General features: G+C 42.1%; 1 protein-coding gene across 1 annotated transcript in view; it reads left to right on the top strand.

Moving 5' to 3' along the window:
• SIN3B (SIN3 transcription regulator family member B) overlaps positions 1-27,730 on the top strand; it is a 72,378-nt gene that overhangs the window by 30,901 nt on the left and 13,747 nt on the right. Inside the window, exons 7-17 of the mRNA XM_068234160.1 lie at positions 3,724-3,867; positions 4,038-4,160; positions 4,240-4,329; positions 8,393-8,511; positions 9,101-9,311; positions 12,528-12,644; positions 17,067-17,305; positions 17,909-18,092; positions 18,472-19,069; positions 24,529-24,698; positions 27,438-27,611. Coding sequence (XP_068090261.1) covers positions 3,724-3,867; positions 4,038-4,160; positions 4,240-4,329; positions 8,393-8,511; positions 9,101-9,311; positions 12,528-12,644; positions 17,067-17,305; positions 17,909-18,092; positions 18,472-19,069; positions 24,529-24,698; positions 27,438-27,611 — 2,169 coding nt within the window. The remainder of the gene's footprint in view (positions 1-3,723; positions 3,868-4,037; positions 4,161-4,239; positions 4,330-8,392; positions 8,512-9,100; positions 9,312-12,527; positions 12,645-17,066; positions 17,306-17,908; positions 18,093-18,471; positions 19,070-24,528; positions 24,699-27,437; positions 27,612-27,730) is intronic.

Below are 27,730 nucleotides of genomic sequence, written 5' to 3'. Positions count from 1 at the left end.
TGGCTAACTATACCTGGCTGCACATCTTCTACCTATACATCTGGGTCTTATACTCACCATTGGCATGCTGATCCCTCGTCGCGTACCTCTGATAGCTTCCCCAGTGTCTTCTTCCATGTCCCTTGGCGGATTTTGCTTCTTCCTCAGCGATCACATGTCCCCCGTTGATCGGCGTTGATGACACCAGGGTCACACAGCGTCATCAACATCTTGCAGAAAACACTTTTTTTCTTTTTTTTTTTTTAAATTGAATTCAATACAATAATCTGTATTAAATTAAATATTAAAAAAAAATTGGTTGCAAATTATTGGAAATTAATTGAAACACTTTTTGCACGGAAATCCTGGGGAAACTGAACGCCAGGGTGGTTAAAGAGGAACTCCAGTGACAATGTAATTAAAAAAGTGCTTCATTTTTACAATAATTATGTATAAATGATTTAGTCAGTATTTGCTCATTATAAAATCTTTCCTCTCCCTGATTTACATTCTGACATTTATCACATGGTGACATTTTACTGCTGGCAGGTGATTTAATTGAAAGGAGACGCTGCTTGCTTTTTTTGGCAGTTGTAAACGGCTGTTATTTCCTACAATGCAACAAGTCTCCCACAGTGTGATGTCAGGACCTCAGAACTGTGAGGCGCTGACATCACACTGTGGGAGGCGTTTCACCACAAAATCAGCCACACATCGCCCCCTGATAATCTGTTTGAGAAAAGGAATAGGTTTTTCATGGGAAAGGAGGTATCCGCTACTGATTGGGATGAAGTTAAATTCTTGGTTACGGTTTCTCTTTAACCTCCTCAGCGGTATGGACGAATATATCCGTCCATCACCGCCGGAGGTCGCCGCTCAGGCCCTGCTGGGCCGATTTTTACAAAATAAAAAGCAGCACACGCAGCCGGCACTTTGCCAGCCGCGTGTGCTGCCTGATCGCCGCTGCTCTGCGGCGATCCGCCGCGAGCAGCGGCGAAAGAGGGTCCCCCCCAGCCGCCCGAGCCCTGCACAGCCGGAACAAAAGTTCCGGCCAGCGCTAAGGGCTGGATCGGAGGCGGCTGACGTCCATGACGTCACTCCGTTCGTCGCTATGGCGACGATGTAAGCAAAACAAGGAAGGCTGCTCATTGCGGCCTTCCTTGTTTGTTCTGGGCGCCGGAGGCGATCGGAAGAACGCCTCCGGAGTGCCCTCTAGTGGGCTTTCATGCAGCCAACTTTCAGTTGGCTGCATGAAACAGTTTTTTTTTTTTTATTTAAAAAAAACCCTCCCGCAGCCTCCCTGGCGATCTTAATAGAACGCCAGGGAGGTTAAGTAAAACTGAACATTATTATCACATTCAGACAGTAAGGCTGTTGTAAGGAATCGCTCTGCGCATACCGGTGGGCGGATGTCTCGCTCCTCTCGGCCGCAGTATGGTCTGAGGCGGCGACAGAGGTAGTGTCAGCCGACGGGATAGTCAGCTGACACTTAGGCAGGGGTTTATGATATAAATATAATGGACGCTGACCCTGGCTGGAATTGAACCCTGGTCTCTCACGTCGGAGGCTATGCTTTTAACCTGTATGCTATAGCTGACACACAGTCAGGATGTTTTGCTTGTTAGTACGCTGACATATATTGCCACCTGTGTCAGCTGATCTCTCTGTCGCCTGACACTTAAACAGGATTAATGCCTGCATGTGATTGGCTGTTGTGTGCATGTGGCCGGCCACTGATTGAATGCTGTCAGTATTTTAAACCTTGCTGTGACAGTTGCATGTTGCCCGTGATAGCTCTTGGTTGCTGGGTGCACTGTATACCTGCTCTTATTGGATGATCTGGATTTCAACCTCTGCTTGTTTACTGGATCTCCCTTGTCTGCTGCCTGAACCAACCTATTGCCTGGATTATTGTTAGGACTGTATGCTGCCTGGTTTGACCTCTGATACGCTCTTTGACCTCCCTTCTGCCCTCCTGTACTGCGATATCTCTGTTTACCTGTGTATAACCCTGGACTGTTGCTGGACTTTGCTACTCTGTGTTCTTGTTTAGGCCTGAAAGTTTATTTGCTCACCCTGCATTTAGCTCCAATACCTTGCACACTATGGGGGACAGAACTGCAGTGATACTTAAAAGTTTGTGAACACCTCAAAATTTTCTTTATTTTTATGACTGTGACCTAAAAGTTGATGAAGAAAACATAGTTAAACAAATTAAACAAAAAAAATCCTGTCTGGTCCTGTATTCATATAAAATCCAATAATATCTGCAGGTAACCAATATAAGTGAATCCCTACAATCATCATATGTTTTGAAGGTGAAATCAGTGTGTGTTTGTTTTCAGTCAGTTGCTAGGTAAGGTGCACCACTCCTCTCGTCCCGATTTAATGTTCGTTGGATGGTCTGGTAGCACTCCAGATCAATGTTGTATCGTAGAAAGGACCGGCACCGTCAGATCGTATTATGCTCTTAATTGTTTTCAGTCAGTGGGATGACAATCCAATCTTGACTGTCAAAAGACAGTGGGTCATGCAAAAAAAACAAAAAACCACATAACTTATAATTTGCTCTACCAAAGAGTGGTTGAAGAAAAAATAAAGTGAATATAGTGGCCAAGTCCCTGACCTTAATCCCTTTTAAATGTGGTGTAAAGATCTAACGTGAGCGGTTCATGTGAGGAAATCCACCAATCCACCAACATCCAAGAGTTGAAGCTGTTCTGTGTGAAGAAATGGACTAAAATTCCTCCAAGTTGATGTGCAAGGTTGATCCTCACTTAATGCAAACATATTTTTGCAGTTATTGTGAAACAAAGGGGTCAGACCAAATACACAGAGGCATACTTCACTTTTTGTACTGTTGACACTCCTATATAATCAAAACATGACCACATTATCTTTTTTTGTTTTGTTTGATTTAGGTTTTTCTTCATCTACTTGTAGGATTTTGTTTGAAAATCAGATTGTTTTAGAGCACTTCAAAAACATAACCATTTTTTAAAGGTTTCACAAACCTTTAAACTCCAATGAGATTTGGATAGGGGCAGAATGGTCTGGGGTGCAAGTATGTATAATGCAAAGAAAGGATTCTGAAGTATGGCGGACAGTGACTGAGATATAAGGAGTTGTGAAGCACTTGAGGTAAAGATCTGATGGTGGTAGCCATCTGATCTTGTGAAAAAATTATACATTTAAAGCTATATACACATCTGGGATACAGGTCACTTGTAGCAATCTTTCATGATTTCTGGTGACAGGTTATCCCTAATCATTGTCTGCTTGCCCTTCTGCTGAATACCCCTATTTATAGAAGTGAGAGGATATGCAGGGGATGTTCTGCTACAATTTGCAACAGGAACCAGAGTAATGGCTGGAGGAGTTTCTGGCTCAGCAGATTTCTGAAGGGCATGTCACTGGTGTTAGGTATGTGTGCTTGCACAATTCTATTTACTGGAGGGTGTCACAAACGTGTGTGTGTGTGTGTGTGTGTGTGTCTTTTGTGCTTAGTAGAAAATGGTTAAGTGTAAGTCTCTGCTTTCTCAGAAACATAAAGTCTCTTGTAAATCAAACCAACTAGCTACTAGTTTGTTGACCAGCTGTTAGCAAGTTCAGGATCAGCCAGTGGATTTGTTTTCCTATAAATTGCTCTCCCTTCCTAGGTAACTGGAAATTTTCATGTTAACACCAATTTCTGCTGAACCGCAATGATGTGTAACTTTAGAGTAACAGATATTTTCATTTTAGAAGGATCAGCTCAATCCAAAAGGGTGTCCATTCCGCGGTATGTCAGAGGAAGAGGTCTTCACAGAAGTAGCCAGCCTATTCCGTGGACAGGAAGACTTACTCTCTGAATTTGGCCAGTTTCTTCCCGAAGCAAAGAGATCTCTGGTATTAAATAATTTCATCTTTCCCAAACTTATTTTACTGTTCACACTATAGTGCACATCAGAATTGTAGTATTGTTGACTAAAAATGATGGATTTCTTTGTTGTGCATTTTTTTTGTGTTGGCATGTAAGGTGGATCAGAATTAACAAACTACAACTGTATATTTTATAGTTCACTGGAAATGGTACATGTGATCTAAGCAGTGCAAGAAAACTTGAATACCAGAGAAATCTAGATCAGAGTCGAAAACGCTCCAGATCTCTTTTGTTACGACCCATGTCTTGTCCCTCAAAGGTAATTTAATCTTTAGATTTTCCAGGTGATACATGCTGTAATATCTTGGCTTTCTACAACCTATTGTGCTTTAATGTAGAAAAAGATGAAGATGAGAAAGTCCAAGGACCATTCAGTGGCAAGTGTTGGCAAATATGGGACACTGCAGGAGTTTTCCTTTTTCAACAAAGTAAGTTTAGCTACTCCATTGTTTGCATTTTGATGGGGAAAAAATGATTACCTTATTTTAAATCCAAGCATATTATTGGTTTGTGAAATGAAGTACAAACAAGTCTTACATTAAGGCATCTTAATTGTGATTGGTCGGAGAGAGAATCGCACAATTTTTTTGCAGTGTTCTTCGGTAAAAGTAGTAAGATTTCACAACAACAGAGATTTAATTGCTGACATTTTATTTCCCATCCATTATTACTTGCAAGATGCACACATGGTCAGAGCTATATAGGTTTTAGCTCTCTACCCTCAATGATGCTGACTGAGATTGGAGCTGTTTGGTTGCTAGGTGCTGACTCCGTTGACGAGAACTTCATTTTTCTGGTTTAGACAGTTGTCCATCTATTCTTTTCGCCTCAGGTACACATTAAACAAGTGCTTGTGGCTGGAGTAGGGTCTTTCATTTCAGCTTTGAATAATATATATATAACTATAACAGCATATCAGTAGTTCATCATGCCATGGTTTTGAATATGTTTACCAAAAGGTAGCATGTATATTTTGAATGACAAGAAAAAAGGACAGGATTGAGCCCTGGGGCACACCATTTTTAAGTGGGTAGGACAGGAAAGCTGATGTAAATACCTTTTTTGTGGTCTGACAGATGAGAACGATCAGAATCACTGGAGAACTAAACCGTTGATATCACAGTACTTCAATAACTTACTAAGAAATATTCCTTGGTCAACTATCAAGTCGTGGAAAGTTCCAGCAGAAAATGGGTGGAACAAGAACATTCACCTCTATCTCCTGCCATGAGCAGATCATTGCAGATCTGGTTAAGATCAAATTAGAGAGATATTGCCTTTTCATTAACTTTTCTCAGGAGTAGAGCATAGCATCTGGGACTTTGAGTAGGTGGCTGGTGATTGCTTCCTTCAAAGAGATGGGAAACCTTCTTGCTTGCAAGCAAACTTTTATTACTTTGTGATGGTACCATGAACTGTGACAGCGTCCAGATCTCAAGTGATTTAGCAAAGGTTTTACACATTTTCTTGAGTAAGACTACGGTGTTAGGTGAAAAAAGCAATGCAACAACAAAGGCGCCAACAAAATGTATCAAAAACTGGTTAAAAAGAGTTAGTGGTGGTCTTACTTTTCCAATAATGACCCAAATAGTCAGTTTAGGTTTAGACTTATTTTTAATTGTCACTTAAAACTTCTGAATGCACCGCGTTTCATGTGACTCTTCCTGCTTCCTCAGGCAAAAAGGGGCTATGTAGGAGCCATATCAAAATATACACTAATTATCCTGACACAAAATCTAAGACTATTTTCATACTATATGGAAAAAAATGCATATAAAACTAATATCAAAGGATATGTATCATAAGTTTATAAATGCTTGCAAAACTCATATGTATATATAAGCTGTTTATATCCATCCATAACTTATCCAATCAAAAAAGGTTACTCTTAGAAGTAACCCTAATATATATATAGACCTAATTGCCTAAGTTCTGCCTAAAAAATTGAAAAGCTCATCAAAATACATTAAAACGCTCCCCCAAAAAAAATATCGGTTAATGCATGGGAATAAGCGTACAATTGTGTGCATGTGTGGACGCACAGATGTGTGCACAGGCATGCACACAGAGCAGCCCACGAGTATATGTAGAAAAAAAAATAATCTTGCACAAAAAAAACTTGTCACCTGGTATTAGGTGGTTCATGGTATAACATACCAGAATTTAAAGTTTTAACTTCAAGTTTGCCATAATTAAAAGGTAGCAATCCACATACAATGGCTTGCAAAAGTATTCGGCCCCCTTGAAGGTTTTCACATTTTGTCACATTACTGCCACAAACATGAACCGATTTTATTGGAATTCCACGTGAAAGACCAATACAAAGTGGTGCACACGTGAGAAGTGGAACGAAAATCATACATGATTCCAAACATTTTTTACAAATAAATAACTGCAAAGTGGGGTGTGCGCAATTATTCAGCCCCCTGAGTCAATACTTTATAGAACCACCTTTAGCTGCAATTACAGATGACTGAAATCCTTGCCTATTCTTCTTTGCAAAACAGCTCCAGCTCAGTCAGTTTAGCTAGACAGTGTTTGTGAACAGCAGTTTTCAGATCTTGCCACAGATTCTCGATTGGTTTTAGATCTGGACTTTGACTGGGCCATTCTAACACATGGATATGCTTTGTTTTAAACCATTCCATTGTTGCCCTGGCTTTATGTTTAGGGTCGTTGTCCTGCTGGAAGGTGAACCTCCACCCCAGTCTCAAGTCTTTTGCAGACTTCAAGAGGTTTTCTTCCAAGATTGCCCTGTATTTGGCTCCATCCATCTTCCCATCAACTCTGACCATCTTCCCTGTCCCTGCTGAAGAGAAGCACCCCCTGAGCATGATGCTGCCACCACCATATTTGACAGTGGGAATGGTGTGTTCAGAGTGATGTGCAGTGTTAGTTTTCCGCCACACATGGCGTTTTGCATTTTGGACAAAGTTCCATTTTGGTCTCCTCTGACCAGAGAATCTTCTTCCACATGGTTGCTGTGTCCCCCACATGGCTTGTGGCAAACTGCAAACGGTACTTTTTATGCTTTTCTGTTAACAATGGCTTTCTTCTTGCTACTCTTTCATAAAAGCCAACTTTGTGTAGTGCACGACTAATAGTTGTCCTATGGACAGATTCCCCCACCTGAACTGTAGATCTCTGCAGCTCGTCCAGAGTCCCCATGGGCCTCTTGACTGCATTTCTGATCAGCGCTCTCCTTGTTCGGCCTGTGAGTTTAGGTGGAAGGCCTTGTCTTGGTAGGTTTACAGTTGTGCCATACTCCTTCCATTTCTGAATGATCGCTTGAACAGTGCTCCGTGGGATGTTCAAGGCTTTGGAAATCTTTTTGTAGCCTAAGCCTGCTTTAAATTTCTCAACAACTTTATCCCTGACCTGTCTGGTGTGTTCTTTGGACTTCATGGTGTTGTTGCTCCCAATATTCTCTTAGACAACCTCTGAGACCATCACAGAGCAGCTGTATTTGTGCTGACATTAGTTTACACACAGGCACACTCTATTTAGTCATTAGCACTCATCAGGCAATGTCTATAGGCAACTGCACTCAGACCAAAGGGGGCTGAATAATTACGCACACACCACTTTGCAGTTATTGATTTGTAAAATATTTTTGGAATCATGTATGATTTTCATTCCACTTCTTACGTGTACACCACTTTGTATTGGTCTGTCACGTGGAATTCCAATAAAATTGATTCGTTTGTGGCAGTAATATGACAAAATGTGGAAAACTTCAAGGGGGCTGAATACTTTTGCAAGCCACTGTACAAGTGGCTAATTAAAAGGAGTTACTGCAGTATTTTCAAGCATCAAAAGTGTAATCCTGTTAAAATAAAAAAAGAGAATCTGTTTTATTACTCAGGTGGGGAGCAAAGAATGTTCTAGTCCCTTTTCATAAACGAGACCAATAATATTTGTACAAAATTAAATTCCTTGCTTTTTCTTTCCATCTCCTTTGATATCATGTCATAATTTTCTACAGCATACATAGGAACACTTTTGATATTTGTACATTCTGTTAAAGAGAATCTGTACTCTAATATTCTTACACTAAAAAGCATACCATTCTATTCCTTATTTTCTCTTGCTGTGCTGTTTCTGCCACTCTCTGCTGCAATCCTGGCTTGTAATTAACAGTTTTAGGCAGTGTTTACAAACAAACTAACCAGCTTGTAATAGGCTCACATAAACAGTGTGTGAGTCATACAGAGTGTGCAGGGGGCCTGCAGAGGGTGTGTATCGCTTCTATCCAATCACAAGCACATTCCACACATTCAAGCCTTAGCCCGACAGACACGACAGAGGAAAGGAGATAAGATTTATTACAGAGACAGTGCAATTAGGAAAGGCTGCAGTAAGCCAGAACACATTAGAACAGGCATAGGAACTTATAGGATAGAAGAACTAAGGCTGAAAAATGGGTTACAGAGTCTCTTTAAGTTTAACCAGTTATGTTTTCTGCCTTTCTAATCATATGTATATTTTAAGGTTCGCAGAGTACTGAAGAGTCAAGAAGTTTATGAGAATTTTTTAAGATGTATTGCACTTTTTAATCAGGAGCTGGTATCTGGTTCAGAGCTTCTTCAACTGGTCACACCTTTTCTAGGGTAAGTTACACACAAGCAAGGTCAACTATGACAATTGCTTCTCACCTAAAAAGTTAAGCAATTTTGCACAGTTGTCCATAAGTTACTATATGTTCCCATAAGTTACTATTTGTTTGTCACCAAATATTTTACATTACCACCTATGTTTTCTTTTCTTTTGTTTTTTTTTTAAATAAAGAAGTATGTTCTATTTATACTAGAATATAAAAAAAAAATGGGGGGGGGGGGGCCAAAACAATGGCTTCCTATCCTATATCACGGTGTCCACCGTTCAATGCAGTGGAAAGTGCAACCTCTGGTGCCCCTTGTAAGCGTAACATGTGCAGTGGATATACAACCCCCACCATCTCGATAGCCCTTCCCACTACACTCTAATGTAGATGTACACTAATTGTAAGAAGAATTTTACCAGTTACCAAACTGACTGTTGAAAAAAAAATCTATTGTGTTACCATATTGTGTTTATTGAAGTTCACTAGATATGGATGCGCGCCTTTAGTTCGCCCCAAAAAAGTAAAACTTAGTGGAAAACATGTTATCGTGCTATAATTGGTCATCTTTGTAAATCCATATTTATTTCTTTTTGCAGGAAGTTCCCAGAGCTCTTTGCCCAGTTTAAGTCTTTCTTAGGTGTTAAAGAACTTTCTTTTACCTCACCGGTAACCGGTGACCGTTCTAATGAAGGTATTGGTCGGGAAATTGATTATGCCTCTTGTAAACGCATTGGTTCCAGCTACAGAGCTCTCCCTAAGACTTATCAGCAGCCAAAGTGTAGTGGAAGAACTGCTGTCTGCAAAGAGGTAAATGCATTAAAAATTTCTAGAGCAAAAATATAGAGATGTATAACAATAGGATATATAACGAAACCATACAACAACAAAGATGAATCCTGAGGGACCGCACCACACAACCAATTGAATATAAATAATGAGCTTTATTGTACTAATATCACACAAGGAATGATAAAAACAGTTAAAACAATGAACACCAGGTAGACACAATTGATAAAGCCAAATGGCTATAAATATGAAAAATAATAAATGCTGAAATGCATAAATCAATACTGCCCAACCCTTCACTCACAGCCAAAATAATTCATTGAGTAGCAAACCTAGATGAGAAAGTGCCATGTGCTCAAGTGCAAGATCGCTAAAGGGATCGATAAGGATCCAACACTCCAAAGTGCATAAGTGCATGAGAAGAGCTAACATGAAGCGTGATAAAATATGGGTCCCATAGAAAAGGGATGCAATGTGTGCAGAGTGTACACAGGAAAAAGTGTATCAACCATAGAAAGTGAGAGTTCCAAGAACCACGAAAAGACAGGGTGCATCGGGGAAGAGACTCACCAAAGTTAAAGGAACTGGATGGAGGAAGGGCTGCGTCTGCCTGGAATGTGCCTTCGTGATTCGCCGCATAAAGCGGCTTCTACCACATGGCACTTTCTCATCTAGGTTTGCTACTCAATGAATTATTTTGGCTGTGAGTGAAGGGTTGGGCAGTATTGATTTATGCATTCCAGCATTTATTATTTTTCATATTTATAGCCATTTGGCTTTATCAATTGTGTCTACCTGGTGTTCATTGTTTTAACTGTTTTTATCATTCCTTGTATGATATTAGTACAATAAAGCTCATTTATATTCAATTGGTTGTGTGGTGCGGTCCCTCAGGATTCATCTTTGTTGTTGTATAGATTAGCCTGTTCAGAGTCCTTTTCTGCACACACAGATGTCTATTTATTAGTTACCTTGTTATGAGCTATACTTGCTTGAACTGGTGCTGCCCAAATTATGTGATGTTAATAGAACGAAACCATAACATGGTGTCCAGGCGTCAATATTTTTACAATTGGAACATATGGTTAGTGTGTATGTATGCTTATAGATATGTAGTTTACAGTAACTTAAATAAAACCTTTTTGAAACTAAAGTTCCTAGAGCAAGTAGTAAATGACAGTGCCATTTGTTTTGTCCTCAAGTACAGCAACGCAAGTGTGCAAAATATAGTGTTTTGATCTACATAATTTTAAATGGCTTGGACATATTTGCTTGTAACTCCAGAAGGCATCACAATTCATTGAATTAGTTATTTTTTAAATCAGCGGTTTTGTTTATTTTAACACCCCACGTCTCAAATCATGCATTTAGCTATCTAGGTTATTTAAATGCACTGCAGACAAGCATTTTAAAGTGGACCCGAACTCTTGCACAGGACAGAAGGAAAACCTAGAGAAATGCACCGTGTATGTATTTGGAGCGTTTCGCCTGTCTAATCCCCTCTCATCTGTGTCTAATCACAAGTTGTAATTTTATCTCTCACCTGTGTCAGCTGACTTGCACGGCAGAGAAGCTAATTGGTAAACACAGGATGTCAACAATATGCCTGCTTCCATGAAAGAAGGAAGTAGACAAACTGCAGATTTACTGCAGGATTTGTATCAGCTGTAACAAAAATGTTTTTCTGTAAAGGTTATTATGCTGTTGCGTATCTTTTAGAGCAGAGAGGAGTTCTGAGTTCAGGTCCGCTTTAAAGAGTTTCTGTATTGTTAAAATCGCACAAAAGTAAACATACCAGTGTGTTAGGGGACATCTCCTATTCCCCTCTGTCACAATATCGCCACTCCCCGCCGCATTAAAAGTAGTGAAAAACAGTTTTAAAAAGTTTGTTTATAAACAATCAAAATGGCCACCATAACAGGAAGTAGGTTGATGTACAGTATGTCCACACATAGAAAATACATCCATACACAAGCAGGCTGTATACAGCCTTCAATTTGAATCTCAAGAGATCATTTGTGTGTTTCTTTCCCCCTGCAGCTCTCATCCACTGAATAGTGACAGGCTTCCTGCAGACAGCTCTGCCTGTGTCTGTAATTCCTCAGCATGTGACAGCCCAGCTCCTTTCACAGCCTAACAGAGTAGGATTTTTATCCAGCTCTCTTCTGTCACTGATAAGAGAGCAGAGACGCTGCTGGCTTATGTAAATAACACACACACTCGAGTGTGCATAGAGGGGCCTGGAGAGGGGTGTGCATAACAGATCAGCACGGAAGAGTTGGCAGCCTTCCAGACACAGGGCGACAAGTCTGACAGGGGAAAGATACATTGATTTGTTACAGAGACGGTGATAGTAGAAAGTGCTGCAGTAAGCCAGAGCACATTACAATAGGTTTAGGAACTTGTAGGATGGTAGAAAACAGGATGAAATTTGTTACAGAGTCTCTTTAAAGGAAAAGTCTATCTGGCCATCACCAAGCACCTTGAAGTTTCTAATACAACAGTTGCAAAGATTAAGATGTGTATGGTCCTTTGGACTGTATCAACCTCCCAGAATCCGCACCAAAAGGAATATCGACCCCAGAGTGGCCAGACAGAGAGAATGGTAGACACGGGCAACTTTCAAAGAATAGAATTTTTTGCTTGCAGTAATTGCATGTAATAGGTTGTGAGAAAATATTAGGTTAAGGGCCCTTTTACATTTAATGCAACACACAGTGTGTAAACTGCAACACACAATGTTAACACAGCCCTAATCTCTGCTAGTAGCAGTTGAGGTGGACTGAGTCAGGAGATCAGCTCTGTGCTGGGATAGCAACTCCATTCTCCTACTATCAATACATTTTTATGGTGCTGGGTAATTTGTAATGCACACAACTTTGCACTGCTAATGAATGTATATTTTAATATGCATCAAACAATGGAAGACTAAACTAGTGCTTTAAGCATAACCCTAAACTGCACACCCTAAACTGAAAATTATGCCTGACCTGCACCTATATTCCAGTCTGTCATTGCAGGAAGAACTGGCGCAGATGTGAAATTTTTTATCAGCTCAAAGCCGATATTGCTCTAGTTTTCTTTGAACCTGTGTTTGGAAACCAGCAGTATACATTGCACTGTAGAGCTAGCACTTTTTTTGCATTGAAAATCTTTTTGATTTTAGCTAAGTATTCTTTTTCAATTATCCCAGATCTATCTATGTACTTCTATTACTTACTTTTTCATTTGGTTTAGGTATTAAATGACACCTGGGTGTCTTTTCCTGCATGGTCTGAAGACTCTACTTTTGTCAGTTCTAAGAAGACTCCATATGAGGAGCAGCTTCACCGTTGTGAAGACGAGAGATTTGAGGTGAGCTAGATATTCCCATGGTACAGTTGAATAGGGCGTCCTTTCCACCAGGACATCAGCAGATAAGATTAGACATCAGTGGGAGGTCTTTAGTGGTAGGCGTTGTCGGTGGTGTCCTTAGTATTGGGCAAGGGGTGGATTTAAGGTTGGGCACCACCAGGGGTTCTTAAAGCGGTATTGTCACCATAAAAAATCAAATTTCAACAGCAACTGGTCTGAGCGTATTAAGTGATAAACCTGCTAATCCTGCATTCAAAACTTGCAAAACTTTTTCTGCTGTTATGGTTTGTAGTTATCACATACTTTAGGAGCACTGGCCCTGGTGCCAAACAGTGCCAAAGAGTTGAATGCTGGGAGTTCTTTCTATCTATAATATATTCCTCCTCTTCCATTTATTTCCCTGCATAGTTGCTTATCAGAAACACCCTCTGATTACTTGTGTTTACAAGCAAGGCTGAGGTGACTCAGTGTAAATAAAAAACAGTGCAGTTGTCAGTATACATCTCAGTGGGAGTGTCTGAAGACTCTGGGAGGAGGGCAAGAGTCAGGGAGGATATGATGTCAGCATTAGCTTGGCAAGATGGCCACTGCCTAGAATAGGATTTTCTGCCTTTCCTTTATAAAATTCATGGGAATCATTACGTGGATAGCACAATACATCTGTTATGTAAGTAGAAGTTGTGTGTGTTTTTTATTTATTTATTTTTTTTGTTCTAGGTTAGCATGGGTGTCACTTGTTCTTTAAGGTTGGTCATGACCAGGGGGTCTTGGTGTTGGGCAACACCAGGTGGGTCTTGGGTGAAGGCATTACCAGGGGGTTCTTGGGAGTAGGCATTACCAGGGGGTTCTTGGGAGTAGGCATTGGTAGAGGGAGGGCTTTTTGCGAGTGTAAAGTTAGGTCATAGTAAAATATCAGTAACTATTGCCGCTATTTTACTCTATGAATTAGCAGAACATCTATAATTTTACTGATATTCTACTATCGGCTATTTCCTGCCCCCTTTCCATTGTGCACTTTTATTAAATGTGCATATTTCCACTTCTTTTCATGTATTCATATTTTTTGGTTAAATTTATTTTGCCTTACCCTCTAATAAAACCCTTGTGTCTCTGCGTCCCGTGTCCGTGTGGGTTCCTGCGTTTGCGCTACTGTGTATGTGCTGCAGGGACACCTTTTGGACAGGGAGCAGGACAGCCAGGGATGTGCGGGTGCGCACACGCACGCTAGCAGCGGTGACGAACCTAGCCCGTTTTTAAACGGGCTAAGATCACTAGTTAATACTATAACAGAATAGATTATCCCTCAAATCCCCATCTTGGCTGTGCTATCCATCAGTCCAGAGGGAGATCAGAGTACCTCCAATGGTTGATCTAATCTTTATGGCAGCTTAGGAGTAACATTTTGAAAAAGGGCATCAGCAAAGCCTCAAAGCAAACTATATATAGAAGTAGTGATCTATGAAGCAGTAATACTGTAGAGTAGAAGCCCTACACCTATTAATTTGAATGATTATCAGGTGGTACTCTTTTGATATGCAATGACCCTGCAATATGTTGTGCTGTAATATAATAAAACTTTAATATAAACATTTTGAAAAAGAAGCCCTACACATACAATGTTTGTCAATTAAAGAGACCTAGGAGCGCCGCACTATTGGTTCAAAAGGAACTTCGCATAATTGAACTTGGAGACCTATTTTTTAAAAATGTTTGGCATTCAGTGTTACGAGGCAAAGTGGTAACATGGTAACAACCTCTGCATTAGAATAATCCAGGTCAAATGAAGGTTCCGCACACAGGCTGTTTTCAGGAACTGTGCAATTTATTGTCCCATCACACAAGTTAAATGAGTTATCAGGGAAAATCTTGAAAATGAACTTTACTCACCTGGGGCTTTCTCCAGCCCCTTGCGCAGTAAGCCACGTACAAAGTGGGCTTGAGTGACAGCGGCGGTTAGCGCAGGCGCAGTGAGGACTACCTCGGGGTCGGCCTCCGCACCATGCACGGAGACCGGGATGGCGCGCAGAACGGAGCAGTTGGCGTGGGACAGTTGGCTGCAAGAGGCTGGAGAAAGCCCCAGGTGAGTAAAGCTCATTTTCAAGCTTTTCCCTGATAACTCCTTTAAAGACATCTGACTGAATCAGCCTGTGTGTGGAACCTCCCTTTGACCTTGTTATCCTTGCTACAAGGGTGAAGCACCAGTGCCCACTCCTACTTGGTCTGCAATCTTCTTAATTAAATTCTACATTAGAATAAACTTTTGTTGATCAAAAAAAAATAAAAAAAAATACTGAGTAGATAATAGACTTCATCTTTTAAAGACACAGGTCATACTTACCTTCTGTGTAGTCTACTTAATCTCTTTCTCCTCTTTTGTGTCCCATGTGTCCACTGTGATCAATGGAATTTTCTGTCCTCCATTTTAAAAATGGCCATTACCCCACAACAGCTTTCTGGTCAGCACACTGTTAAACTGTAATATCACCCACTTGAGCCATAAGGAAACATGGACATTACCTTACACATTCAGTTGTGACTGACAGCTGCTGATGTATAACTGACAGCAACTGGTAGATTTCAGTTCTGACAAAATATTGTCAGAACTGGAAGGGATCACTGTAAGAAGAAAATGGTGAGCTTCTGAGAGGAACTGACGATGAGGTTAGTATGTAATATTCATTTGCAGCTACGTCATGTGTTTGTTTTAAATAGTTTTACTTGCTTCAGGTTCCCTTTAAGAAGGATTTCTCACTCCCGTGTGCAAATACAACAAATCTAAAGTGCATCATGAACTTTTTAACTGCTGAACATTATTTTTTTGGTCAGGCAGACCTAAGTTGGGCCCAAATTTTAACGTAGAATTTACTTGATTTTTACTTTTTTTGGGGTGGGGGGGCGGTCTTTTTGTGAGGTGACCGCTAAAGGCTTTGCTGCAAAGCTGTAACTGAAAAAATGGCAGACTTCACTTATATATGCTGGCTGCTTTTACAAATACCACTCTCATTCCACTTCCTTTTAATAGGAACTTCCAGGGCTAAGATGTTTTCACAATCCTAGCCTTGGGCCCTGAGTTATCTCACTGCTTCAGTCTCTGCATTGGTGCAGACACTGTAGGATGATTTCAGAGGGCTGCATTTATACACTTTCACCATCCTGAAGTGAGAGCAGTAGTGGAGATCCACCGGTTTGTTTTTGTTTTTTTTTTTAGCTTTCTTGGCTCCTGTTGCATGCAACAGGAGTCCCGGGGTAAGCAAGGCCTTTATGCCCATGCACGGAAAAAGTGGGAGTGCGTAAACACCCCCACAAAACGTGCATGAGCAGCCACGGGCCCCACAATGCAGCAGGGCCCTTCTGGTGTTCCCCGTCGGGAACCTTCCCCCTTTGCCTTCGGCGCAGGGGGCTACTGGGTGCTCCAACACCCGAAGGATAAGAGGACCCCAAACTGCCCAGTGGTTGCCCAAAGGGCCTGGGCCATGTGGCCATCCACTTGGTCCGGCTGGCTCCCCTGAGAGGGAGCCCGGGTGGGAACCAAGGTCCCCAGGGGACAAGTCCCCGGTGCCAGCAAGCTGGCCCCGACATTGCGGCCGGAGTTATAAAAATTCCGCACTCTCCCTAGCCAAAAGGCCGGGGAGCTGCGTTAGTCGGCTATGCATATGGGCAGTACAGACCAAAGCACCGTACTTCAGCTTGGGATCTGCCACACTTTTTTTCAGGTACACCTGGAGCGCCACTTTCAGGGGCAATATGCCTAAGCAAAGCCCTCAGCCCTTCAGCTTTGATTATGGTCGATCCATTCCATCAGCCTCTGGGGAATTACGACCAGAAGGGACACCCTGCCACAGTGCCATCCTTCCAGGTCCCCCCCAAAACCTCAAGAACAGATACTACACTTGATCTTAGCCAAAAGGCCGAGATCCACCAGTGTTATACATGGGCGTATTTTTACCAGCAGCCAGTATGGGTGGGATGAATCCTGTAATTATTCGAAAGTTACATACTACCCTGCAAACTCATGGTGAACCAGAACTCCTAGGAGTGTGTAAGGGGCTACAAAGGACCAAAAAGCCCTCTTACGAAAATGTTACGCAAAACAAAAGTTTGCCGTCTTTAAACAGAAGGCATTTGCAATAATTCAGGTTGGTGTGAGCCTCTGTCTCCCACGATGCATCACTGCCTAATATGCAAATTATCCCTTGTTGTCCCTGTAAGCTAGCCACACCTCCAGAACAACAAGGGATAATTTGCATATTTGGCATTGTTTCGGGTGAGAGGTCATATGCCCACTCCAACTTGAATTATTGCAAATTCCTCCTGTTATAAGAAGTCAAACCTTTGCTTTGGAATTATTCCAGGTTTACTAACCTGTATGTTTACTTCCAGAAGTCCAAAGTAATTTAACGTCTACATTTTCTGCTTCTTCAGCTGGACGTTGTGTTGGAAACAAATTTGGCAACAATTCGTGTTCTGGAGAGTGTGCAAAAGAAACTTTCTCGCATGTCTGCAGATGATCAGGAAAAATTTCGGCTGGATGACTGCTTAGGTGGCACGTCCGAGGTTATCCAACGGCGTGCTATCTATCGCATTTATGGGGACAAAGCTCCGGATATCATAGAAAGCCTCAAGAAAAATCCAGTTACTGCTGTACCTGTTGTGCTAAAAAGGCAAGTGATACTCAGAGTAAGGCACAAATAATTTTGGCCAACTGATCTATCTTTGGATCGTTTTCTTACCGAAATCTTTCAAAAAGATCGAATGGACATGCTGGAAAATCTCGTCACAAGGGTTTGTTTGGGTGCATGGTGATGACAGCTTTCAGTTTGCTGAAGACAGATGGATCCCCGGCTTGTACCCCCAAGTGTATGCCGTGTCCCCCGGCGTCTTTGGGGAGTTTTAAAGGCCCACCTGTCTGCTGGTGTGATTTCTCGCCTCCGGTATCACTGCAAGCTTCTGTGCCATGTGGTACAGGCGCTCGCGGGGACACCAGACACAGGTGGAGGTCATGAGTCGCTCCAGTGTTCAGGTGAGCTTTCAGCATTCGCTATGGGACAGAGGAGGGGGACAGCCAGGTAGACGGCACTAGGACAATGTCAAATAGATTTTGTGTTGAAATTTATTGGAAATCTTATCTGCTTTGTGTGGGCCGACAATAGTTCCCTCTCTGATTTAGATATGATCAGAATAATACCTGCTAGAAAGATCTTTAATCATATAACCTGTCTTTGTCAAGAATATATTCATGATTTTTTTTTGTTTTTGTTTTGCAGATTGAAAGCAAAAGAGGAGGAGTGGAGGGAAGCTCAGCAAGGCTTTAATAAGACTTGGCGAGAGCAGTACGAGAGGGCATACCTTAAATCCTTAGATCATCAAGCTGTGAATTTTAAGCAGAATGACACCAAGGCTTTGCGCTCAAAGAGCCTACTGAATGAAATTGAGAGTGTGTATGATGAGGTGAGGTTTGTTTAGCTTGACTACCAAGTCATTCATTTTTATACACTACTTATAGTATTTCAAAAACCCCACACAAAATGTATACTTTCTCCCTTGGCGCTAGTTTTCTTGCATTGTGGTATCTAATCAATTGTGAATTTTGTTAGAATTTGCCTTGGTCAACTTTGAATTTATTTGAACCTTAATGAATTGTTACTGGCTTCTGACATAGAACTTAACAAAACTATAACGAACAATCATTTTGCAGGCACAAATGTAGAGGCTTTAGCCCTATGAAATTTGTTTGTTTATGTACACTCTTCTTATCAAACTTTTTAGTTAATTGGATAAAAATGTTTTCCATCACGTAACTTTCATACTGTTTTCTCTTGCATAACAGCACCAGGAACAACATCCAGATGGTAGGCCGAACACATCTAGCAGTCCGCACCTTATTTATACATATGAGGACTGGCAGATTCTGGAAGATGCTGCATCTTTAGTTAGCTACTATGTGAAAAGGCAACCAGCCATTCAAAAGGAAGATAAAGACACCATCCGACAGATCTTACATCAGTTTATTCCGGAGTTGTTTTTTTCTCCAACCTCTTCCACATTTCAGACCTTACTTGGTCCCAACACAGAGGATACTCCAGCAGAGACAGTCATAGAACCTCCTGTAACAGAACTTCCTGAGCGCAGGAGAAAAGCAGCAAATCCTGGAGTGCCTCAAGAACCCACTACCCCAACACGGTCTCCTCCTGAACCACCACCGAAGACCACAGAAGAAATGTACAGCTTGTTCTTTGCAAATAATAACTGGTATTTCTTCCTCCGACTGCACCACACACTGTGCTCTCGGCTTCTGAGGATCTATCGTCAGGCACAGATCCAGTTGCACGAGTATAGGACTGAGAAGGAGCGTGAAAAACTACTGTGTGAGGGCAGGAAAGAAAAATCGAATGGACCTGCCATGGAGCTGCGACTCAAACAGCCCAGTGAGCATTATTTTCAGTGTATTTTTGCTGCAAATCCTCTGGTGTTCATATGTTGTCACATAATTCAGATACTGCTTGAAGCATGATGATACTATTTGTTTGTATGAGGTCTGCTTTATGATTTTTAAGATTAAGATCTGTTAAATACATTCTAGCGGTGTGTAAAGCTGGCCATACACATATAGCTTTCCACCCCGTGTCTCAAAACAATCGATTCCTTTCTGAAAAGAATTGATGCTGAAGGAATCTATTCTTTCCATACACCGCACATCAATTTCCAATAGATTCCAGTATGGGATGTATTGAAAATCGAACAAACTGCAGAGTTGCACTGTTTGAAGCAGTGCACAGCTATAGGCCAGCAATCTACCAATGCTCTTGCACCTCCTCCAATTGTTTTAAATCTTCCATCCTGTCCAATCGATACTTTCAATCGATCTTTAGTCAAAATTGATTAAAAAATATATTCCTGGCAGATGAATCAAATCTGCAAGTAATTGAATGAGTAAATCAATGAGTGGATAGAAACCTTAATCCTCTTCTATGCAATGTAAGTGGGCATGAATTATACATGAATGCATGGCACTTGCAATGCTAATAACATTCAGTGACACTGCTGCGCTACAGATATGTTGATTATTTTTTGTGATGCAACACGTACAGTCGGATAGAGGTTGAAGTGAGTTTTTTTTTTCTTAATAGCAGAAGTACTGATTTATCAAGCCAATTGCAAAGAAAACTGGGTCTGTAGTCAAAAGCACCAAATGCATTTCAGCTGATACACAAAGGTTCAAAGCATCTGCTGCACTTTTTTTTTTTTTTTTTTTTTCTTTGAACCTGTACTGTAAATACACCCTGATGTTCTCCCTAAATTAGGTGAGTGCCTGGTACATACAAACCTGACCTGTGCCTTGAAAAGTGTGAATACATCGGATTTTAGTTGAAGCTCTACCAGCAAACATGGCTGCTGTGTCTCCCCTGCCTCATCCCACCCCTTAACTTCATAGTATATATTGGCTAGGCATGGCCCCCTTTGCTCCAGGGCCTACTTCTACCATGTCTGCTCCTGCTCCGCGTGTTACCTGTTTACATCTAGCACAACATTTTGAGTGCTGAGCATACTCTCCTATGACACCTCAGGGCTGCAGAGGAAATGGTGGTACTGAAAATCGTGTCCCAGCTTTTCGTTGCTGCTATGTGGTCATGAGGTGGGAGCAGGTACCCGCGATCTGGGGAAGCATTCAAGAGGCTTTCTAGATAACTGTACTGTATAAGGGCAGTTAGTCATTTTGTGCTGGCTGCGCTGCACTGTTGTGTACTGCGGCAGTCTGGTGCATTGGATCCATGCCTTGGAAAGGACCCTTTCATATGTCTGTATTAGCTCTGTGCGGAAGAGTTAGTGCTATGTATATATGTGAATGGAGAGTTATCCTTTTAATACCAGAAATTGCCTGTGTACTGTACCAGATTTTTTTTTTTTTTTACCTTCCCCATAGATATTATCAATTTTATCCTAAAAGCCTGGTGGAGAACTGTGAGCTGTTTGTCACTCTATTGCTGGGGATACACAGTACGTTTCTGTACCGTGTATCGGCCAGCTGATAATATTCAGCTGGCCCGATCATGGCGCTCGACCCGCGCCCGCTCGATTCCCGCCGGCGGACAATGGCAGGGAATCGAGCGTTGATGAGGAAGCAAGTGATTTTGAAGCTTGCACAAGGAGTGCCAAAGAGGTATTCAACTTTTAGTATGAATACTAAATATTAAAATATTGAAAAGCACAGATCATATGGCATTGCAACAGTACATGTACAATATGGCCTTACACTTATCTCTTTCATCTGTCAGATTACATTTACTAGTGACTTCCATTAAACTACAACAAAATTGTGCAAAAGTATGACTAGTGCAACATTAGTACAAGGACTAGCTGAAGTTGCTGAATGTAGAACCTTTCATGTTACTGGTTACCACAGCCTCCGCATGGACTCCTACCCTGCACCGTAGACTACCCATTGCCTAACACCCAGCATGGTCTCCAGCCACTGGCGTTGTGACGGGGGTGCAACCCGCACCAGGTGGGGTGACCCCAGCCGCACTAGAGGGGGTGCGCTGCATGGAGGGGAGAGCCGCAGCCACGGGGAGGGCAGCCCGACCTCTCCCTCCCTCTCCCAGGACTGCCCTCCGTGCTCCCCCCTCCAGAATTCATAGAGCAATGCGCAGGGGAGCCGGTGTACTAAACGACTCGCCTCCCTGCGTTCCCATCGACGCTCAGTCGCCGCTGGTCTTCTCCTCTCCGCATACGCTGTTACACACACTAGCAGTGTGTGTAACAGCGTATGCGGAGAGGAGAAGACCAGCGGCGACTGCTAGTGTGTGTAACAGCGTATGCGGAGAGGAGAAGACCAGCGGCGACTGAGCGTCGATGGGAACGCAGGGAGGTGAGTCGTTTAGTACACCGGCTCCCCTGCGCATTGCTCTATGAATTCTGGAGGGGGGAGCATGGAGGGCAGCCCTGGGAGAGGGAGGGAGAGGTCGGGCTGCCCTCGCTGCGGCTCTCCCCTCCATTAGGGGGGACACCTACCTATCCTATACTGGGGGGCAGCTACCTACCTATCCTATACTGGGGGGGCACCTACCTACCTATCCTATACTGGGGGGGCACCTACCTAATCTAACCTATACTGGGGGGCACCTACCTATCTAACCTATACTGGGGGCAGCTACCTACCTATCCTATTCTGGGGGGGGGGGGCACCTACCTAATCTAACCTATACTGGGGGGCACCTACCTATCTAACCTATACTAGGGGGCACCTACCTATCTAACCTATACTGGGGGGCACCTACCTATCTAACCTATACTGGGGGGCACCTACCTAATCTAACCTATACTGGGGGGCACCTACCTAATCTAACTTATACTGGGTGCAGCTACCTATCTAATTTATAATGGGGGGCACCTACCTAATCTAACCTGTACTGGGCAGCAGCTACCTATCTAACCTATACTGGGGGCAGCTACCTATTTAACCTATACTGGGGGGCACCTACCTAATCTAACCTATACTGGGCAGCAGCTACCTATCTAACCTATACTGGGGGGCACCTATCTAACCTATACTGGGGGGCACCTACCTATCTAACCTATACTGGGGGCAGCTACCTATCTAACCTTCACTGGAGGCAAATACCAATCTAACCTATACTGGGGGCAGCTACCTATGTAATCTCTACTGGGGCACCTACCTATGTAACCTGTATTGGGGGCACCTACCTACCTACCTACCTAGCCTATACTGGTGGCAACTATACTGGCTACTTATATCAGAGGCACCTACCTAACTAACCTATACTGGGGGCACCTACCTATCTAACCTATGCTGGGGGCAACTATTCTGGCTACCTATATTAGCCCACTGCCCTACAGTCACCCCCACCCATGTCATGTCCACACCCATTTTTTTGCCGCTGCAAGCTTTGCTTTTTTTGGGGGGGGGGGGGGGGTGTTGGTGAATTATCTGCACCGGGTGTCAAACACCCTAGCTACGCCACTGTCTCCAGCATTAAAAGAATGAGATGAATAAGCTTTTGGCTGTGCAGCCTTCATCAGACTTCAATCCTGTTTGCTTACAATATGTTGGAACAGACAGCTATTTACATGCAACATCAAAAGGGGATAGATTGATTTATTTTTTTTGGATTGCAAGCATAAATACATCATTAAGATGCCTTAACCTACCTGGTGTTCAATTTCCCCAGGATTTCTGTGCAAATAGTGATAACATGTATTTTTAAAACTTTTTTTCCTGTAACTTGCCAAAATGTGTCAAGCGAGGGTCTAGTATACAGTGCAGGAGAGTATTGATGTGTATGCACGTTTATACTGTTCACAGCATGATTTTATGGACGGCTATATCTGTCAGTACCGCTAGGGAGGTTAAAGGACAACCGAGGTGATATGTTGCGTTACACATATATATGTACAGCGCCAAGCATACAAATAACTAGGCTGTGTTCCTTTTTTTTTTTTTTCCTTTCTCTGCCTGAAAGAGTTAAACATTAGGTTTGCATGTGACAGTTTCTGTCCGGGTTGGGACTGGGTCAGACTATAGCATAACCCTCATTGATGAGTAATTACAGCCTTAAAACACTTTCCTGTCAGTAAATGGCTTCTGAGAGCAGGAAAGAGATTAAAAACGGGTCAATTATTCGTAGATTTAAACTCTGGGACATTTCAATGAAGGTGTCATAGAGCAGAGACAATGAAACAGTAAAAACTTAAAACAATACAAGATTCAAATATGAAATACAACTGTGGGATATCTAAAAAAAAAAATAGGGGGGGGGGGGGGGGGGGGGAGTCATTTTTAGGAGGATAGACACAATTGTTTTTCTCATCAGTTTATTTTCACCTCGGATGTCCTTTAAAGTATACCAGAGCCCCTTTTTGACTCTGGTATCCTTTTAAGGCATCTTAATGACCAGCATGTATGGGGAGCTTTACTGAAGCCCACTGCTCTGCCCCCTCCTTTCATGCATAAAGTCCCTCTGGCAGCATCTTCCGAGTTGACAGAGTTGGGCATCACTGGTCCGGCTGTGCGCATCCAAATTTGGGCTCGCAACCAGGAGCACTCTGAGCATATGCGTGACATCATGCGCAGAGTGCTCCCTGCCACGGTCGTGTGCTGTAGGACATGCGCAGCCGGGCCGGTGCAGGCACTGTGATGCCCAACTCCGGCGACCCGGAGAAGAGGCTGCCGGAGGGGCCTTAGGTATGAAAGAAGGGGGCTCTCGTAACCTTTAAAAGAAACAGAACATCTAAATGGGGTAAGAGGTTGTTACATGTATATAGCTGTGTGTTCCAATATCTTTTAAGCTAACAGGATTAATGTCTGAAGTCATAAATCATGTAATTACTTATCTCCCTAAAACATACTTAAATGAAAACACTGTGTGGTTCTGCTGCTCTTTCTGGTCAGTAGTGTCTGAATCGCACACCTGAAGCAAGCTTGCAGCTAATCTTGTCAGATTTTTGTCAGTAACTGATCTTCATGCTTTTTCATGCACTTTGGCTAAAAGTATAAGCAGAACAGCCAAGCAACATGAATTGTTTTAAAGTGGACCTGAACTCTTGCACAGGACAGAAGGAAAACCTAGATAAATGCACCCTGTAGGTATTTAGAGAGTTTAGCCTGTTTAATTCCCCCTCATTTGTGTCTTATCATAAGTTGTAATTTCATCTCTCCCCTGTGTCACATGACTGCCACGGCAGAGATGGAGGAAATAAATATGTCGGCCTTCATATATCTCTCACCTCGGGTTCCCTTTAAAAGCACTTGCATAGCTACCTGTATATTTTTCAACAGCTGACAAAAAAAGATTAATTTTCAGGAGTATTTTAGGAACTTATGGTGTGTAACATGTTGTTTTTTTTTTTTGTTTTTTTTTCCCTTCAGGTGAGGTCGAGTTAGAAGAATACTACCCTGCATTTTTGGACATGGTGAGGAACCTCCTTGTTGGGAATATGGACCCTACACATTATGAGGACACACTACGGGAAATGTTCACTATACATGCTTACATTGGCTTTACCATGGACAAGCTGATACAAAACATCACAAGACAGGTAGCTGCCTAGATGTCAGCAAGCTTTCACACTTACATGTCGCCCTTTTGAGGAATCTATACATTGTGTATTTTTTTTTATTAAACTAAAATGGTATCACAACTAATTGGAAAATCCTCTCAAAACCAATCCTGCTTGTAATGGAGAATACTTAAAGAGAAACTCCGACCAAGAATTGAACTTTATCCCAATCAGTAGCTGATACCCACTTTTACATGAAAAATATAATGATTTTCACAAACAGACCATCAGGGGGCGCTGTATGACTGATTTTGTGCTGAAACCCCTCCCACAAGAGGCTCTGGTACCGTACGGTACTCTGGGCAAACTGCCACAATGTAACAATGACACACACAGGAAATGGCTGTTTATAGCTGTCTGTTAAAGCCAGAACAGCTACATAATCTGCCCACAGTAACAATGTCACCATGTAATACATGTCAGAATGTGAATCTGGGAGAGGAAAGATTTTACAATGAGCAAACTCTGACTAAATCATGTATACATAATTATTGTAAAAATTAAGCACCTTTTTTATATTAAATTATTTTCACTGGAGTTCCTCTTTAAGGGTTGAACTCTCCGAACTTTCCTTCATTCTACATAAAATAAATGTATTGAATATACTGAACAGGAGTGAACCTTTATCCAGCCTGGTAAAGATAATTCTTTACAGGGATTCACAATAAATATTAGATGGAGGTTATTTAAAGAGGAACTCCAGTGAAAATAATGTAATAAAAAAAGTGCTTCATTTTTACAATAATTATGTATACATGATTTAGTCAGTGTTTGCTCATTGTAAAATCTTTCCTCTCCCAGATTCACATTCTGACTTGTATTACATGGTGACATTGTTACTGTGGGCAGATTATGGAGCTGTTTCTAGCTGGTCTGGCTTTAACAGACAGCTATTTCCTGTCTGAACATTGTTACATTGTGACAGTTTGCCCAGAGTACCGTACGGTACCAGAGCCTCTTGTGGGAGGGGTTTCAGCACAAAATCAGTCATACAGCGCCCCCTGATGGTCTGTTTGTTAAAATCATTATTTTTCTCATGTAAAAGTGGGTATCAGCTACTGATTGGGATAAAGTTCAATTCTTGGTCGGAGTTTCTCTTTAACATTCTTCGACTCCCATTGTCAGCTTTGACACATGATATACTGTATTTGGCTGCAATACAGGCTTCTGCAGTGAGTATATGGTTGTTATAGTCCTTTTAACCTTACCTACCTTAGGCCTTAATAGATTCTATAAATCACGCCCTGTTTGTGTGGGGGGAGGTACACATAGGCTTGCTGCACGTCCCGTGGCCTGGCGTCTGCCTCCATTTGCCCGCTATTGCTGCCGTTGGCTTGGTCAGATCGGTCAGCACCCTTTGGCCCAACATACTGCACATGCGCAATATGTCCTCTTGGGCGGCTTGTGACAATGCTGATTACATCATCGTGTGGATACGCGCGCATACAGCACACTGGATTTCCTGTGATCACAGTCACAAGCCGCCCAAGAGGACATACTGTGCAGTATGTCCAGGTCAAAGGGCACCGCCCGTTCCGAGCAACACCTGGACAATGGCAGCAATACCAGACAGAGGCAGCTGTTGGGCCATGGGAGGTGCTGTAAGCCTATGCCCACACATACAGGGCGTCATTTTTTTAGAATTTAATTAGAACTAAGGTTTCCTTTAAGAAAATGTGGCCTTCAATTAACCTAATGCACCATAAGGTTAAAGTAAACTTGAAGCCTGAAGAAAAAAAACAAAAGCTTTATATACTTACCACTGTTGAGGGAAGCCTCATTATCAGTGGCGTACCTTGGGTATTTGACTCCCGATGCTGATTATTTACAGACTTTAGAAAGCGTGACCATGAGCAATATTCAGCATTATTGTTGAAAATTTTAAAGTGTTCCAGCACTGGAACGGAGGGGCATAGAAAAATCCGGGAAGCTCTGGACTATCCAGAGGCTTCCCTCTACTGGGTTATCTTTTTATTTATTTTGTTAAATATCTCCCTTCCGGTATGCTTTAAACTGTTCCTGCTAAATCACATGATTGCTAGCCTCCAGATTGTAATTTTCAGAATCTTTTCTGTGGTAATATATTAAAACATGTTAAACCGACCTATGCCTGTGCTGTCTTAAAGTGGACCCAAATTAAAAATACAAGATTTCAGAAATAAAATCTATTTTCTAAATTATAATGATAAATAGCAGCCTTTTTTCAGCTGCATGATGACAAACCTAAAATATTTTACATTTATTGGAGGAACCCCTCCCTTCCTTTCAAATTGCCAGGATTTTTCTGGCAAACTGGTAGAGGAGATAAAAAACAAAACACAGGCTGCTACTGATGTCACAGGGAGGTGATCTCAGCTTGTGAGAGATTTCACATAGACGACGCCCCTGTGAGGGAGGGTAGCTGATGACAAACACACCCATGTTCTAAAACCTCCTACTAAGCTCCGAAATAATGGCTGCCACCTGTATAGCCCTAGTTATGAAAAGAGAAGGGTGAAAAGCATACACTGAAATGCTCATAGGCTTAAAGGAGTGTTTATTTATCTTTGTATGTGTCAGAGTGGTGCAACTAAATATTTTGAATTAAAAAAAAAATGTTTGGTTTGGGTCCGCTTTAACAGTCCTGCCGATGATACTCTTGCTGGTAATAAACGTTCATTGTATTTTATTGTCCGATACGTGATCTCAAAGCTGCTTTGTGATTTTCCATTTTGTTAGCTCCATCATCTTGTGAGTGATGAGATCTGCTTGAAGGTGGTGGAACTGTACTTGAATGAGAAGAAGAAAGGGGCAGCTGGAGGCAGTTTGATCACCCAGTGTGTGCGTACAGCTAAAGAGACCAGCTATCAGTGGAAAGCAGAGCATTGTATGGCAGATGAGAATTGCTTCAAGGTAATCAGTGGAAGGAGTCCATTTAACCGACATTGGTGGGAAAGGAAATATGCTGTTTGTAAAACACACTTTGTAATACAGCCCACTGGCTTTTAGAATTGCCTCGGTAATGAAACAGT

Source organism: Hyperolius riggenbachi, chromosome 1, assembly GCF_040937935.1.
Source record: "Hyperolius riggenbachi isolate aHypRig1 chromosome 1, aHypRig1.pri, whole genome shotgun sequence".
Lineage (NCBI taxonomy): Eukaryota > Metazoa > Chordata > Amphibia > Anura > Hyperoliidae > Hyperolius > Hyperolius riggenbachi.
Note: the sequence above shows the minus strand (reverse complement) of the source record. Positions and strands in the feature narration are given on the sequence as shown.